Source organism: Humulus lupulus, chromosome 6, assembly GCF_963169125.1.
Source record: "Humulus lupulus chromosome 6, drHumLupu1.1, whole genome shotgun sequence".
Lineage (NCBI taxonomy): Eukaryota > Viridiplantae > Streptophyta > Magnoliopsida > Rosales > Cannabaceae > Humulus > Humulus lupulus.
The window spans coordinates 125,526,879-125,544,556 of record NC_084798.1 but is presented as its reverse complement, the minus strand read 5'-3'; the positions used below and the strand labels follow the sequence as shown (position 1 = coordinate 125,544,556).

The following is a 17,678-nucleotide window of genomic DNA, read 5'->3' as shown; positions in this document are numbered from 1 at the left end:
AACATTTTCTCCTGTGGCCATGCTAAATTCCATTTGCACCCTTTTATCCATAGTTGCAACTAATGATTATGAGATATGGCAAATGGACGTCAATATGACTTTTCTTAATGGCTATCTTGTTGAAAATATCTATATGGTACAACCGAAAGGGTTCATTAAAAATGAGGAAGATCATAAGGTGTGTAAGTTATTGAAATTCATTTATGGACTAAAGCAAGCATCTAGATCTTGGAATATCACCTTTGGTGAGATAATTAAAACATACGGCGTTGAACAGAATGTCAACGAAGCATGTGTGTATAAATACGTCAAAGGTAAAGTGGTGGTTTTCCTAGTTCTTTACATGGATGACATTCTCCTCATTGGCAACGATGTAGAGGCACTGTCAAATGTGAAGAAGTGGTTAGCTGAAAAATTCCAAATGAAAGATTTGGGCGAAGCGAGCTATGTTCTGGGAATCCGAATCATAAGTGATAGGAAGAACAAGCTCTTCACACTTTCTCAGGCTAATTATATAGATAAGGTGCTTGAAAGATTCTCTATGGAGAATTCCAAGAAAGGACAGTTACCGACCAGACATGGAATTACTTTTTCCAAAGAGTAATGTCCAAAGACACCTCAAGAGGAAAACGACATGATAAAATATCCCTATGCTTTAGCAGTTGGGAGTCTAGTGTATGCTATTTTGTGTACTAGGTTTGACTTATGCTAAGTGGTAAGGATTGTAAGTCGTTATCAATAAAATCCTAGTTTGGAACACTGGATTACAGTAAAGCACATTCTCAAGTATTTTAGGAGAATGAGAGATTATATGCTTATATATTCAGGGGGTGAGCTAAACCCTCCTGGATACTCTGACTCTGATTTCCAATCAGACAAAGATAGTCATATGTCGACAACTGGGTTAGTGTTCACTCTAGGAGGAGGAGTTGTAGTCTGGAGAAGTATTAAACAATCCACTATTGTAGATTCAACCATGCAAGTCGAGTATATAGCAGCTTGTGAAACAGCAAAGGAAGCGGTCTGGCTTAAACATTTCTACACCAATCTTGAAGTAATTCCAGATATAGAGAAGCCACTAATCATGTATTGTGACAACGACGGAGCTGTAGCTAACTCTAAGGAACCCAGAAGCCACAAGAGAGGAAAGCATATAGAAAGGAAATACCATTTGGTTAGAGAGATTGTGCACCGAGGTGATGTGACTGCTATGAAGATAGCGTCAGAACAGAATCTGGCGGACTCGTTTACTAAGACACTTCTTGAAAAGTCATTTATGGGTCATGTACGCAACATGAGATTAAGGGAGATTCCTCACTTGCTTTGAGGGCAAGTGGGAGATTGTTAGGATTTATGCCCTAAAAGCAAGTACATTTTGTTGATATAAATAAAAGTAATTTTTTTTATTATATTTGAATGTTATAATTATTTAATTCTATAGTTCCAAGGACCAAAAGGTATTTGTTACCACAAATGCGACCTTCCTTGAACACGACTATATGAATAACTATAAACCTCAAAGCAAGGTAGTTTTAGAGGAAATAACAACTGATAAGATTCCATTACCTTAATAATCATCATTAAAAGATAAATGACTGATAACTCTAGGAATTAGAGTTATTTTTATGCTTTTAAACTTATATTTTTATCAAGAAAATAGTGGTTTATGGTGTTTTGCAGTGTTTTTATTTTAGTTTTGTCAAATATTAATTATAATAAGATAATATTAAATATTAGTATAGTGTTTCAAAAATATATCCTAACTTGTTGAATATTGTCTTGAGAGATGATTGGTAAAGCTTTGGACATTTTGAGAAAGATTTGAAGCTTGAAGTGAATCAGAATTTTGGGATGCTGCAGCATGGAAGCAACATTACGTTTTGCCTGCCAGTTGTTTCAAAGACCCACATGGGAGACTAAATAACTATCATATCTAGCCCGGTTTCTTTCTTTGGACCTATTTGAGTTGAGCTGAAAGGTAATTAAATGACTTTTGGGCCTTTAATTTACTTGGGTCCATTTTGGTTACAAAAGAAAGAAAGAAGGGAGATTGAAGAAAAAAGGCCCACATGGGTAATGAAGGGAAATGACCTGTGACCTATCATCATCTTTCCCCAATTTTGGCAAGACACGTATAGAGAGCAGAAGGAGAGCAGCAGTCGCCTGGTTACATAGAGATACCCATTTTGGAGAGCTTTAAATGTGAAGAAGAAGAGAAGAACAAGGAGGGTGAAGCTAGAAGACAAGGACCAGAGACATCCCATTGGCTTGCCTCTCTCTCTCTACTCTTAGTTTCCTTAATTTTTCTTGTCAATTTTCTGAATATGGATTGCTATTATTTGGGTGTTTTTGAGTTTGTAACCATGAGTTAAACTCTAATTAGCTAGGATAATTTTAACCCTAATATGTGACTTGTGATATTTTGATTTTGATGCTAAATGAAACTAGAGGTTTATTCATTCAAATATTTCTCATGATTAATACTTGCCAATGATTGATAACCTTTAGTAAGTAGTTAGGTTAATGTTCAATTCTGAAAAGCTTGGGATTAATTGACACACAATTTCAATGGTGTGTGCTTGAATTCTTTGATTTCAAAATTGTAGTGATATAGACATTTATTATTACCATGCATAGTCTTATGGAATTGATGCTTGAATTGAACCTTTGAAATTAAATTAGCATAGACATATGCAGTTTAATTAAAAGATTAAAATTATAGTTCTTTGACAAAAGCATATGAAAATGAATTGGAATTCTTGACTAATAGACCACTGGCTGCTGCAGCATCAATCCAGCATTACCGCCAGAGGTTCATATTAGGGGGATAATTATTCTAGCTGCCATCATACCATTTGTTACTCCTTGATACAATTTTTTTTGAGTTGTTTCTTTTATTTTTCTACATTTAACTAGTCCTTAATTACTTAGTTCTTAGATCACAACCTTTTCAATTAATTCTTGTGCTTTTAAATCGTTTAGTTAGACTTTAGTTTCACAATCAAAAACATAAAAACAGTCATCGTGGAGACGATATTTGGTACTTGCTACTGTATTACTTGTTGTTGATAGTGTACACTTGCACTTAGCTTTATTTTACGCAACAAGTTTTTGGCGTCGTTTTTTGGGACTATTTAAAGTCATTTATTGTGAAATTAATTATCTGGCAATTTGGTTTAATTTTATTTTGTGCTAACTTGGGTGATTCTCGTGCAAATTCAAGTTCAAACAGTGTATGGATGAGAGTCAAGTCCCTGAACTACTTCCCCTTGATCCAGAAATTGAACATACATTCAGACAAAGATGAAAAGTACAAAAGGCCCAAAGGGAAGTGGTAGTGATGGATGATGAGTGAGAGGCTCAAGTAGGAGCCGCTCAAGAAGGAGTAGCTTAAAGGGCAAAAAATCTTGGGGGCAACAGCTCAAGGGGGAGTAGCTGCCAATAATGGGCAAAATGCAGTTATTGTGGCAGATCACCGAGATCGTGCTATTAGGAAATACGCTCTCCCCTTCTTCAAGGAGCTCAATCCAGGCATTTGAAGACTAGAAATTCAAGCTAAACAGTTTGATTTGAAGCCAATTATTTTCCAAATGCTTCAAACTGTCAGCCAATTTAGTGGGATGCCAACAGAAGATCCTCACCTCCATCTTCACTTATTCATTGAGGTGAGTGATTCTTTCAGCTACTCGGAGTTACAGAGAATGCCTTGAGACTGAAGTTGTTTCCATACTCCTTGAGAGATAGAGCAAGAGTTTGGTTGAACTCTTTACCATCTAATTCTGCGACTACTTGGCAAGAGTTGGCTGAGCGGTTTTTGATGAAATACTGTCCTCCTACTAAGAATGCCAAGCTCCACAATGAGATTACTTCATTTCAGCAACTTGATGAAGAATCTTTATATGAGGTATGAGAGTGATTCAAGGAGTTGTTGCAAAAATTCCCTCGTCATGGCATTCCTCATTGCATCCATATGGAGACCTTCTATAATGGTCTACACACTCATACTAGAATGGTGGTTGATGCTTCAATGAATGGGGCTCTACTTGCTAAGTCCTATAATGAGGCATATGAAATCCTTGAGAGAATATCCAACAACAACTATCAGTGGCCCACTACTAGATCATCTACAGGCAGAAAAGTGGTTGGTATTCATGATGTAGATGCCATCACTTCTTTGGCAACCCAAGTTTTCTCTATTTCGAATATGCTGAAGACAATGAACATGGGGATGTATCAGTCAATGGGGCAGCCTATGGGAACAAAAATGGAGCAAATGGAGAACATTTCTTGTGTGTATTGTGGTAAAGGTCATACTTTTGACATATGTCCTTCCAATCCCGCAGCTATGTGTTACATGGGGAACCAAAATAGGAATGGTCCTTATTCTAATTCCTATAATCCATCATGGAGGCAACATCCCATATTTTCTTGGAGTAATCAAGGGGCTAACCCTAGCACTTCATCTATGCCTCCTAGACCCAATTTCCCACCGGGCTATTCTCCACAAGCACAACAACAAGCAATGCAATCTAACTCTCTTGAGAATATGTTGAAAGAGTCTATAGTAAAGAATGAAGCCATGATTCAAAGCCAAGCGATATCATTAAGGAACTTAGAAAATCAAGTTGGGCAACTAGCTAATTAGATTAGAAATAGACCCCATGGTGCATTGTCAAGTGATACCGAGAATCCAACAAATGTGGGCAAGGAACATTGTAAGGCCATCACTTTGAGAAGTGGGAAAGAGTTAGAGAATACCAATACAAATTCTAGGCATGAGGGTGAGCCCTCTTCAATCCAAATAAATGAGGAAATCCAAAAAGATGTCGAAATTCCTAGTGTACAAAAATCTGCCTCTGCCCAGAATGCTGCAAGAATGTCGCAGCATAGTCACCCAGATAACTCAATTTCAAAGCAACCACCTTCATTTCCTCAACACTTTCAGAAGAAAAAGTTGGATTCTCAATTCAAGAAATTTTTAGATATGTTGAAGCAGTTTCATATCAACATCCCACTTGTAGAGGCACTTGAGCAAATGCCTAACTATGTGAAATTCATGAAAGATGTTCTTACAAGGAAGAGAATGTTAAGAGAGTTTGAAATAGTGGCTCTAACTAAGGAGTGTAGTTCATTTCTGCAAGACAAGTTGCCACCAAAGTTGAAGGATCCTGGGAGTTTCACTATTCCATGTACAATTAGAGACACTTATTGTGGGATGGCTTTATGTGATTTCGATGCTAGCATTATTTTGATGCCAATGTCTGTTTTCAAGCAATTGGGGATTGGAGAAGTTAGGCCTACTACAGTTACTCTTCAACTTACAGATAGATCTCTTGCTCATCTAGATGGAAAGATTGAAGATGTGTTGGTGAGGGTAGGAAAATTCATATTCCTTGCTGATTTTATTGTGCTAGACTATGAGGGAAATAGACATGTGCCTATTATTATGGGAAGGCCATTTCTTGTAACAGGAAGAACTTTGATAGATGTGCAAAAAGGTGAGCTTACTATGAGGGTCCAAGATGAAAAGGTGACCTTTAATGTTCTTAAGGCTATGAAGTTTCCTAATGAGGTTGAGGAATGCTCAATGGTTTCAGTGGTAGATTATTTGGCATCAAAGGAGTTTAAGACTAGTAGCGTTGATGATCTACTAGAGAGGTTATTGTTGTTTGACTCTCAAAATGACGAAGATGAGGATGAGTACTTAGCTTGGTTGGAGGCTTATTCTCAAGGGTTAAGAACAAGAGGCCGATTTGATTCATTGGATTTATCATCTAGAGAGTTCAAAGCTCCCAAACCATCAATTGAAGAGACACCTGAGTTAGAGTTGAAAGTCTTGCCATCACATTTGCGATATGCCTATTTGGGTCCATCTTCCACCTTACTTGTCATTATTTCAGCGAAGTTGACTCAGAAACAAGAAGGAAAGTTGCTTGAGGTGTTGAGAAAGTTCAAGAAGGCCATTGGGTGGACTATTGCAGACATTTGAGGTATTAGTCCTTCTTTGTGTATGCATAAGATCTTGCTTGAAGACAGTGAAAAAGTTTCTATTGAAGGGTAAATGAGACTAAATCCTATCATGAAGGAGGTGGTGAAGAAGGAAATTATCAAGTGGTTAGATGCTGGCATTTTTTATCCTATCTCTGACAGTTCATGGGTGAGCCCTGTTCAGTGTGTGCCTAAGAATGGTGGGATCACAGTGGTGAAGAATGAAGACAATAAGTTGATTCCTACTAGAACTGTGACGAGATGGAGAATTTTCATGGACTACAAGAAGCTAAACAAGGTCACTAGAAATGATCATTTCCCTCTTCCTTTTATTGATCAGATGTTAGACAGTCTTACTGGTAGAAAGTACTATTGTTTCCTTGATAGGTACTCTGGTTACAATCAGATCGCAGTGGCACCAAAGGATCTACACAAGACTACATTCACTTGCCCATATGGTACTTTTGCATTCAGGAGAATGCCCTTTGGTTTGTGCAATGCTCCGACAATGTTTTAGTGATGTATGATGGCCAATTTCACTAACATGGTGGAGAAATTCTTAGAGGTATTCATGGATGATTTCTCTGTGTTTTGGTGATTCTTATGATAATTTTTTGAGTAATTTGGCTAAGGTTTTGTAAAGATGTGAAGAAACAAACCTTGTCCTTAACTGGGGAAAAATGTCACTTTATGGTTAAGGAAGGTATTGTTTTGGGCCATAAAGTATCAAAGTATGGTATTGAAGTTGATAGAGCCAAGATTGAGGTTATTGAAAAGCTCCCACCTCCTACCTCAGTGAAGAACATTAGAATCTTTCTTGGCCATGCAGGGTTCTATAGGCTGTTCATAAAAGATTTCTCCAATATCTTTAAGCCTCTTTTCAACTTCTTGGAGAAGGATATTGTTAGATTAGCTTATACAAGATCTTTATTTATTTTCATGTATATCTAATATTAAAAAAATTAATACGAGATAGCCTAAAACAAGTTTCTAAAATTGTATTCAAAGAGAAACAAAGAATAGAATACTTACAGTATACGCAGCGGAATTAAAGAGTCATTCCTTCAGTTTCTCTAACTCTTGTATCCTCTCTGTCGCAGAGTATTATCAAGAAACTGAATTGATCTTCTATTTTCTTCACAATCTTCCAATGTATCCTTAGAACCAACTAGACTGGTGTGGGAAATTCTCAACACATGAGATAGATATAGAGAGAGAAGAAGAGAAAATAACAAAGAGGCTTAGAAAAGGACTTGTGTTTAGAGAGAATCTAAAACTATCAGAAAATCTGACTTGTGACTTCTCAAACTTATGTTTTGACTTCTCTCTAAGCACTCCTTTTATAGACTCAATTAGGCCATTTAATTTAATTAACAAATCAATAAAATAATAGCCATTTTGAAGCCCTAGGTCGAAATTATCATGGGCTATAGGCCTGTGAAATTTCTCATTTGATTATAAGCCCATTGGACTTAAAATCAAGGTTTGTATTATTTTTTATTGATTTAATTAATTAAATAATTATTTAAATCCTTTATCAAATTAATTATTTATAATTTGAACCTTGATTTAAATTTATTTATTAATTTATATACTAATTTATCTTAATTAATAAATTTGCCATAATTTCTCTTTTCTTCTCAAAATTACACAACTCTGTGAAACTATCAAAAATTGACCTGGTCAACTTTGATAATTCTAATTGATGATTAAATCAATTAATTGAGACTATCTAGATGATTTTATCCAAGGTACAATGGGGACCATGGGCCTATGAAATCAAGCTCCAATAAGTTATCATAAATCTAACAAATAAATTTACTAATTTATTAATTCCTCGTGACTCCACTATAGACTCGGAATTGCACTCTTGAATTCATAGAACGCTCTATAACAAATATAGATACGCTATTAATTATCCATTGTTACAACCATAATTGTCACTCAATCCTCTATAGACGGTCTACAATGAGATAGGACTAAAATACTGTTTTACCCCTCATTGTATTTTATCCTTAAAACACTTAGTTCCTTGTAAATGATATTTCAGTATACTAATTTAATTACTGAAATGAGATCTCTATCATTTAACACCTTGAACCAAACTAAAAGGAAACCATCGTTTCACTTCTTCATCAGAAGCTATAGATGTTCATATCTATGATTAACACTCCCACTCAATTATACTATCGAGTTCCCAAGATGTAAGTATGGGCTAGTCCGTAGGGTAAGCTGGTAATGAACAAGTCAAAGAACTCAAATAATACAATCAGTTAGAATACTAACCACTCATAATTGAGATTGAATTGACCTATGGTCAACTATATGATATGATTAGAATAGATAATAATGGTATGTTTACTTATCTTATCAACTGTCAATATCGGTCCTGTCCGATGTAACAAATACATCCGATCTTATCTACTTTGCTAATGTTCTGGAAAGAACATAACACTGTAATGTGTAAGTAGATCATATCATAGATTGGCAAGTCAGTGTAAATCCTGTGCACTGACTAATCTTAGGACTAACTTATTTTGAACATATAATCATATTTATATTCCACTGTGATTAAGTCACTATAAATAAGATTAGCTATATGCTCGGGATTTAATAGAAGTTTATATTAAACAAATAATCATGAAAATAAAACATGTGAGCAAAGTGATTGACCAAGTCAAAAAATGATTTCTATTCTTTTATTGATAATAAAATGAGATTACAAAGAATTTGAGTTTTAATTAGGGCATAAAACCCCAACAGATAGACCGTTCCACTTTGATGAAGCATGTTTGAAAGCTTTTGACGATTTGAAAAGTAGATTGATTTCAACACTGATTATTGTGGCTCCAGATTGGGAGTTGCCTTTTCAATTGATGTGTGATGCAAGTGATCTTGTTGTGGGAGCAGTGATGGGGCAGCGATGGGGCAGTGAAGAAACAAGGTTTTTCACCCCATTTACTATGTTAGTCGTACTTTGATGGGTGCTCAACTCAACTATACAGTGACATAAAAAGAATTTTTGGTCATTTTCTTTGCTTTTGACAAGTTTCGGTCTTATTTGGTGGGCACCAAGGTGATAGTCTATACGGATCATTCAACCATAAAGTACCTGATGTGGAGATTCAAGATAGAAAATGGGTGGAGAACCAAGTGGCAGATCACTTGTCAAGAATGGAAGGTGATAAGGAATCACGTTTTTTAGTTCCCATCAAGGAGACATTCCAAGATGAGCAATTATTTGAGATAAACCACTCTCAAGTTGTTCCTTGGTTTGCACATTTTGCTAATTATTTTGTTAGTGGGTTGTTGCCTCCGGATTTGACAAGCCAACAAAAGAAGAAGTTTTTGCATGTTGTGAGGCACTATTTTTGGGAGGAACCATAATTTTTTAAGCAATGTGCTAACCAAATGATTAGGAGATGTGTCCCAGGGCAAGAGATAGAAGATATCCTACACCATTGCCACTATTCACCTTGTGGAGGGAATTTTGGGGGAACTCGCACCACATCTAAGGGACTTCAATGTGGTTTCTTTTGGTCTTCCTTTTTTAAATATAACCATGCTTTTGTGTTGAGATGTGATTGTTGCGATAATTTTGCTATGCAAGTGCACACAGTCGCAAATTTGTAATAAAATGGTAAAACCAAGTATCGTCCTCAAGGACTGATTTATCAATTACCAGTCAATTAATTTCTTGTTCTATTTGATGAATTGAAATTCTTGATTTTTGTAAAATACAGCAAAAGAAACAATAAAGTGCAGAAATAATAATCGAAAATTAAATAGAATAATAACTAATAGTAAAACTTTTAATTTAATCACTGAGAAACAATTAGGATATTCAATCTCATCAACTATCCTCCCTATTATTCCCTAATGCAAAGTGTGAATTCTTCTTATTTTTACCTAATTCAATTAACAAGTTGATACAGCAGCCTATAATCATACTATGAATTATAAACTCAACCTAGGTGACAATTTCTTATATTTCTATGGTAAATTGAACCACAAAGGTAGCATTAATCTCAACAACTTAATAACAGTTACACAATTAATTCAGATACTTTCGTTCTAAATTAAAATTATGTCCAATATAACCACAGCAGAATTAAATCTCACTTCTCAGATTTTGACTTAAAAACATATATATATATCTGACTAAAGATGGCCAATCAATAATCAATCTATAAGAACAAGTCATATGGAATTGAAGAAGATTGAAGAAGAAGGAAATTAAAATTGCATTAGGTCATAACAAAGATTCAAGTGATTCAATTGAACATCCTAAACAGAAAATTAGTTCATAGTCATAGTGCTAATCACAACAAAAATTAAAGATAACATCAGGAAGAGAAGAAAAACATGTAAAAATACTCTAAGCTTCAGCCTCCAAAACCAGAACTTCTCCCTCGTCCGTACATATGTTTTTCTTCTCCTTTTCGTCATTTAAAACCTAGGATTTCAGATTTTAAAGAGGCGGGCCGCGGCTCTACATACACTATGCCGCGGCCCGTGTCATAATTCCTGGGCAGAAGATCCTCTCAATGCCGCGAACCTCTGAAGCCATGCCGCGGCCCGCATCAACGATTTCTGGGCAGAGTGCCCATCTATGCCGCGGCTCTCTCTAGCCATGCCACGGCCCGAGGATTTCCTTAAAAACATTGCTTCTGTTTCCCACCTAGCCGCGGCTCCACTTTGGTCATGCCGTGGCTCTTAAGGGATTTCTCAATTCTTCAAGTTTTCATCCCAAAATTTCACCAACACTTCCAAATTGTGTTGAGAACCATTCTTTATCAAAATATGATGGAAAACTCGGTTATTTCTTCCCTTTCTTTGGCATTTTCTTCCACATGCTCAATTCTTCCTGACATTCACAAAGACAAACAAACAAAGCATAAACCCGCGCTAAATGAAGGAAAAACGAAATAAAAGACTACTAAAAACATCACCAAAACATGATAAAAACTAGACTCAACAGTGATCGATGCCAAAGGGTTGGTAATATTTCTAGAAGGAATGAGATGCCCTTAACTAATATTCTCGAAGTGGAATTGTTTGATGTGTGGGGTATAGATTTCATGGGCCCATTTCCTCCATCTTATGACAATTTGTACATCTTGGTAGTTGTGGATTATGTCTCAAAATGGGTGGAAGAAATTACTTCTCATACTAATGATTCTAAAGTTGTCATGAAATTCCTACAAAAAAAATGTTTTTACTCTTTTCAGCACCCCAAGGGCAATCATTAGCGATGAAGGCACTCACTGTGTGAATAAGTTACTAGCAAGTTTGTTGGCTAAATATGATGTGAGGCACAAAGTAGCTACTGCATACCATCCCCAAACTAATGGGCAAGCTGAGTTGTCAAATAGAGAGATAAAAAGTGTCCTTGAAAAAGTGGCGAATCCCAACTGCAAGGATTGGTCCAAGAGGTTAGATGACGCATTGTGGGCCTATAGAACAACTTTCAAGACACCATTGGGGATGCCACCATATCGTTTGGTGTTTGGAAAAGCTTGTCATTTACTGATGGAACTTGAGCATCATGCTTATTAGGCTATTCAAACACTCAATATGGATTTACAACTTGTAGGAGAAAAGAGAATTTTGCAGCTGAATGAATTCAAAGAGATGCGCTTATTCTCTTATGAAAATGCAAAACTTTACAAGGAGAAAACAAAAAGATGGCATGACAAGCACATTCAACCAAGAGTGTTTGAAGAGGGTCAGCGCGTCTTGCTTTTTAACTCGTGCTTAAAGCTATTTCCTGGCAAGCTCAAGTCAAGGTGGTCTGGGCCATTTACTATTACTAAGGTCTATCCTTACGGGGCTGTGGAGCTGAGAGGAAATGAAGGAGGTAAAATCAAGGTCAACGGGCAGAGGTTGAACACTATTGGGGTGGTGAGGTTGAGCGAAACAAGACCTCACCTACCTTAATTGATCATTGAAAATTCATGTGCTGAGCTGCTGTGGTTAAAGATATACTTGGAGATCAGCAAATTAATTTTATACATATATAGTATATAGTATTTTGTTTTTGTTTGTGTTTTTCACCTCCCTCCTTCACTGTCTATGTTGTGGAATTGAGTGAGTTCATGTTATGGGGTGGCTGTGATGATTCTTGTATTTTTATAGGTCAATTGAAGCAAATTTGGACAGGTTTCAGGTCAGGACTTGGATATATTTATGACTGGTTTCCTGTTGATTTGAATTCTGGAAAGTCTGGGATTTTGATTAATAATCTAATGTGTTGGAGCTTCATATTATAGGTCCATGGTCCTGAGGTCCCCTCTGTCCTACACTGTCAAGGGTAAGGATGTCATAAGCAAGATTTATAGAGAGAAAGACTAAATTGCAAAGGAATTAATTTTCTAGGGCAAGAAAATTATTATGTGATAGTTATGGGTAATTGATTAATTATGAATTAATTCATTATTTAACTATATACTTTTTATTTTGAAAAACTTTATGTTAAAATAAATATTAATCATGTTTGGCATAATATATGAGAATTTATTTATTATCTTATTATAAGATATTTATAATAAGATATCTATTTATTTAAAACCTATATTTTAAGATAAAATTAGTTTTGAATTGATTGATATTTATTTTGGGATAAATATATTATCTTAAATATTAATTAAACAAACAAATGAGAAAATCAGTGATAGCCACAATAGTGACGCCTATCTCAGGGATATTTCTATCCCTGAGATTTGAATTTTGAATTTCAAATTAATTAATTTATTTAATTATTCTTTTTAAATACGATTTAAATTACATAATTAAATTAGTTGTAACTGATCAATTTTTATTTAAATAAAATAAAGATTAATTATCTTTATTAACCTAAAAAGAAGTGATACTTTTCATAAGTTTAAGAAGTTTTTAATTGTTGGTAATTAGACTCTCTCAAAGGAAAAAAATGATAGAATTTCCTAAACCTAAAATTCTAATTTCAATAGCCTCTCTCTTCTCCATCCTCTCTAGATCTCATGTGTTGAGTACATCTAGAGAGTTTAAATCAATCTTTGAATCATACGTGCCCCACACACATCCTTATGTGTTACAAGATTTGCTTGGAAGGCTAAGGTGTGAGCTTTCAGAAAGGATAGGAAGATCGTTGATTTATATGAATAAATTCAAGGACACTTGATAGACTACTAAGGTAATCTCTTAACTATTTATGTGTCATTTAATATATCTATAAATGCATGATATTGGCAGGTATTAATAAAATTTTAAAGATCTATTACGCTGCGTATTCTTATTTTTCTCATTTAATACCAACAGGTGATGTCTTTTGACCTCAAGAATACTGGTGCCATGTATCAGTGATTAGTAAACCGAAAGTTTAAAAACCAGCTTGGCCGGAACATGGAGGTTTATGTAGATGACATGCTGGTAAAGTCAAGAACAACCCCCGACCATGTGAAAGATTTGGCAGAAGCATTCTCAGTCCTCTGCAAGATCGGGATGAAGTTAAACCCCCAGAAGTGCACTTTTGGAGTGGCATCTGGGAAGTTCTTGGGATTCATTGTCAGCGTCCGAGGAATAAAGGCAAATCCTGTGAAGATAAGGGACCTTATAGAGATGCCATTCCCAAGAAGTACAAGGATGTGCAGAGCCTGACTGGTCGGATTGCAGCTCAGAGCTGCTTTGTCTTGAAGGCAAGTGACAAGTGCATTCCCTTCTTCAACACCCTCCAAGGAGGTCAGAGATCTTAATGGAAGGAGGAGTACAAACATGCATTCTAGCAGCTGGAGGCCCACATTTAGAACCCTCCAATTTTGTTGAAGGCTATAGATGGAGAACCCTTCCTCCTCTACATGGTTGTCTCCGAGAATGCCATAAGTGTTTACTTGGTCTGCGAGGAAGGACGTGTTCAATATCTCATTTACTACATGAGCAAACGACTCCTCAAAGCGGAGTCTAGGTATCTGTTCATGGACAAGCTTACATTTTGCTTGATGAAAGCTTCTTGAAAACTACGACCTTACTTCCACGCACATCCAATTAGGGTCCTCACCAACCAGCCCTTAAGGCAAGTCCTCCAGAAGACGGATTCCTCGAGGAGACTCCTCAAGTGGGCAGTCGAACTAAGTCAATTCAACATTAGTTACCTCCCGAGGACTGCCATAAGGGGACAAGCACTAGAGAATTTTATTATCGAGTGCACAGGAACACATGAGCGAACTGGGGAGGCCCAGGTGGTCGGGCCCATATGGAAGCTGTTTGTAGACAAGTCATCCAATGAGAATGGAGCCGGAGTAGGCCTTATCTTGGTGTCTGCAGAGGGGCACAGGGTTCACATTGCTTTGAGATTTGGTTCGACGCCTCAAACAATGAAGCGGAGTACAAAACACTCATTGCTGGGCTCTGAGTAGCCCTAGAACTCAAGGCTGAAGACCTCAAAATTTTCAGCGATTCTTAGTTTGTAGTGAACAATGTCCTCGGATTGGAGAGTATCAGGCCTGGGGGACAAAGACGGTCGCTTATTTGGCCAAGACCCAGAAAATGCTGCAAAGAATAAAAAAGTTTACCATCCAACAAGTGATAAGGGAACAAAATTCCAACGCTGATGCCCTGACTAAGTTTGCTACAACTAAGGATGCCGAGTTGATTGATAAACGAGTTTTAGGCTCGTTTATGGTTCTAGATTTTAGGCTATTTTTCATTAGTTAGGATTGTTTTATTTCGGATTTATGCTCGTTTGTTCTTGTTTCAGGGTTATTGATGTTAAGTGATGCAAATATTGGAAAGGAGTGAAAATGGAATGAAATCGAGACGGATTTGTGACTTTTGGTGGTTCTGTAAGTAGCGCTGCAGCGCTACCTTGGGAGCGCCGTAGCGCTAGGAAGAAATCTTGAAGAGGCTCGGCACTGACTTTAGCGCTACAACGCTACAACATCAGCGCTACAGCGCTTGGACGCAGTTTTCAGGAAGTTAGTTCCTGACTTTAGCGCTACAGCGCTACCAAAAGAGCGCTACAGCGCTGGTGCCCAGATTTTCCCCCATTTTGGCTCTGAGTTTAGCGCTACAGCGCTACCAAAAGAGCGCTACAGCGCTAGGGTCGCGATTTCTGATATACCTGGCTATTTTTGATGGGCAATTCAGTCTTTTCCAGAGGGAACTTTTGGTAGGTTTGCTTGGAATCATATAGGCGACTGAAAGAGGGCTAAAGGCACAACGACGGCTGGAGTAAGAACACCATATTGGAGGATTCGTCCCTGAGTTTTCTTCATCTTTTTCTGTCAATTTTCATGTTTGTAATTGAACAAGTTTTTGGCTAGAATGAATATCATAGGCTAAATTTTCTTTTAGGGATTTTATGTGAATCTTTTGGAAACCCTTGTTATGGTTTAATGCAAAAATTGATATTCTTCTTCATCTCTTTCAATTCCTTGCAATCTATGTTAATTGTGCGATTAATGATTGATCACCTCTAATTGCTATTTGATGAATCAAATTGAAATCTGAAAAGTGAAATTTGATATGCTTTGATTGTTTGGATGCAAATTTAATTTAGAACGAAAGTATCTAGATTATTTGTTTATTTTCTGAGTTGCATGGCTAATGCCCTCTACATGATTCAACTTACCATAGAAATATAGGAAGTTGTCATTTAGATTGAATTTCATAAGTCTTGACCAGATTATGAATTGTTGTTGCAACTTATTTTTGAATAGGGAGAAGGGGATATAGATGCTTGCATTAGGAAATAACAGGGTGGAAAAATAGAGAATCATAATTGTCCTAATTGTATTTTCTTTGTTAAATTGTTTAATTCTTCACTGCGCTTTGTTAGTATTTTTCTTAGTTTAAAATCTCTGAGAATTGTTTAATCAAATAGAATTAAGGGATTAATTGATTGGTAATTGATAAATCAGTCCTTGAGGACGATACTTGGTTTTACCATTTTATTACAAGTTTGTGACTGTGTGCACTTGCATAGCTATAAATTTCGCAACATTGATCAATGTGGTTCCGATAGAATACTTGGCCTCTCCGAGCATCTCGGCTCCCAAGGAGATAGAAGTGGTCCATCCCTAGGATGGTTTGATGGAACCAATAGTGAAGTATCTTGTCTCCAAAGAGTTACCGCATGATAAGAAAGCAACTCGCAAGCTCCTTTACCAAGTGCCTTAGTACGTAATCATGGACAATAAGTTATGCGCTACCCGAACTAGAGAATGTCTACTTCCTTTTAAGTTCTCCTTTATCACCAAGAAACTCAGTTCGAGCTCAACATCTAGAAGATTCTTCATCTCTACCAGGTGATCTTCATACACATGGACATAGGGAGTCCAACGGAAAGGGCCTATATGCACAAGTACTACTAAGAATGGGGGAAACTAAGGAAGTGAAAGAAATACAAAGCTTGTCTGCAATAATACTCACCAACCTTAGAGAACTTAAGTATCAGCGTAGGGTTGGTACTTGAAGTCCCGAGATAGGTACTCATTGTGATGTGGGGCCTTGTAGATTAGCGAGGGATCGGCATACTTCATCAACACGTAGCAACCATCGAGGTCCTTCTACTTCTTCCTCGGTGTGTTGAGAAAACTATCAAAATATAAGATTCCCATGTACTTTACGAAGTCCACGAAGTACTGGTGCAGTGGTAGGGCTGCTTATGCCATCAAGTGTGCTTGGTTCCATGCCCTGAGGCCATGTGTTTACCCAAAAATATTTTCTTGATGATGTGGCACGATCAGGGCGCACATGAACCGCATGTGACTGTTTATTGATGAAAGGTTGGTCGACCAATGACCAAGAAACAGTAAGTTGCTCAATCGGCGAAAGAAATATGCTGAACAGTAAGGAAGAAAATGTGTTGACAAATGCGACCAAATCTGATCGTAGGAACGAAGCTAGAATTCAAATACATTTATACGTCAGATATTTCTAAGATATTTGACCCTCTTTATATGTAACTATTATTATTTCTGTTATTATTCAAATATGCTTGTCACAAAACTTGAACATGGCCCATAGGCCCATGTGTACATCTTGGAGCCTATAAATAGGTTTCATGGGATTCATTGAAGGAGAGGAAATAATTTATATTCAGAGAGAACAAGTGTTTTTATACATGACTTTTGTATTCCACTTTGGAGCTTGGGAAACTTAGTGAACCCTAGTTTGCTGATCGCAGGTTTCAGAGTTTACATCAATAAGATCACTAAGTGGACGTAGGTTGTTACCAATCTCTGGGGCCGAACCACTATAAAATCTTTGTATCATGTTAGTTCTTGCATTCAGCTTATTAATTCTTATCATTTTTAGTGACTCTGTGTCATTGACTAAATCGTAAGTCAACATTTCAGTGCTTTCATTGAGAGTTGAACTCAAGGACTTCAAGATAAAAAATGGCAAATAACTCTAGGAGAGCGGGTCAAGCTGGGCAGACATCTGACAGTGTGCCAAATCCACCTCATCCACAAGGTGTAGCAGAGGATGAGCCACAAGTGGAACTGGAAGAGGAAGAGATGGATGCTGAAACCTTGGGAACAACTTTGATAGTGTTGCAAGCGGAATTAACTAATTTGAAAGCTAACCAGGAGAATGTGGCTGAAACTATGGTGCTGCAGCAAATGGAGATTGACCGGCATCACCGAGAACTGAATGGGCGGCAAGCCAACATGGATCTTAGGCAAAGAGATGCCATGAAATCATTAGAA

General features: G+C 36.9%; 2 protein-coding genes and 1 non-coding gene across 3 annotated transcripts; 2 read left to right on the top strand and 1 right to left on the bottom strand.

The window, feature by feature from the left end:
• Positions 1–3,847: 3,847 nt before the first annotated feature.
• Positions 3,848–3,954, bottom strand: LOC133787258 (small nucleolar RNA R71). The gene has a single exon (XR_009872289.1). It is a non-coding gene; the product is annotated as a small nucleolar RNA R71 (small nucleolar RNA).
• Positions 3,955–4,876: 922 nt separating this feature from the next.
• Positions 4,877–5,989, top strand: LOC133785439 (uncharacterized). Its single transcript, XM_062224671.1, has one exon. It carries the CDS (start codon positions 4,877–4,879, stop codon positions 5,987–5,989), a length of 1,113 nt encoding a protein of 370 aa, XP_062080655.1.
• Positions 5,990–11,565: 5,576 nt separating this feature from the next.
• On the top strand, positions 11,566–11,928 carry LOC133785437 (uncharacterized). Its single transcript, XM_062224670.1, has one exon. It carries the CDS (start codon positions 11,566–11,568, stop codon positions 11,926–11,928), a length of 363 nt encoding a protein of 120 aa, XP_062080654.1.
• Positions 11,929–17,678: the final 5,750 nt, after the last annotated feature.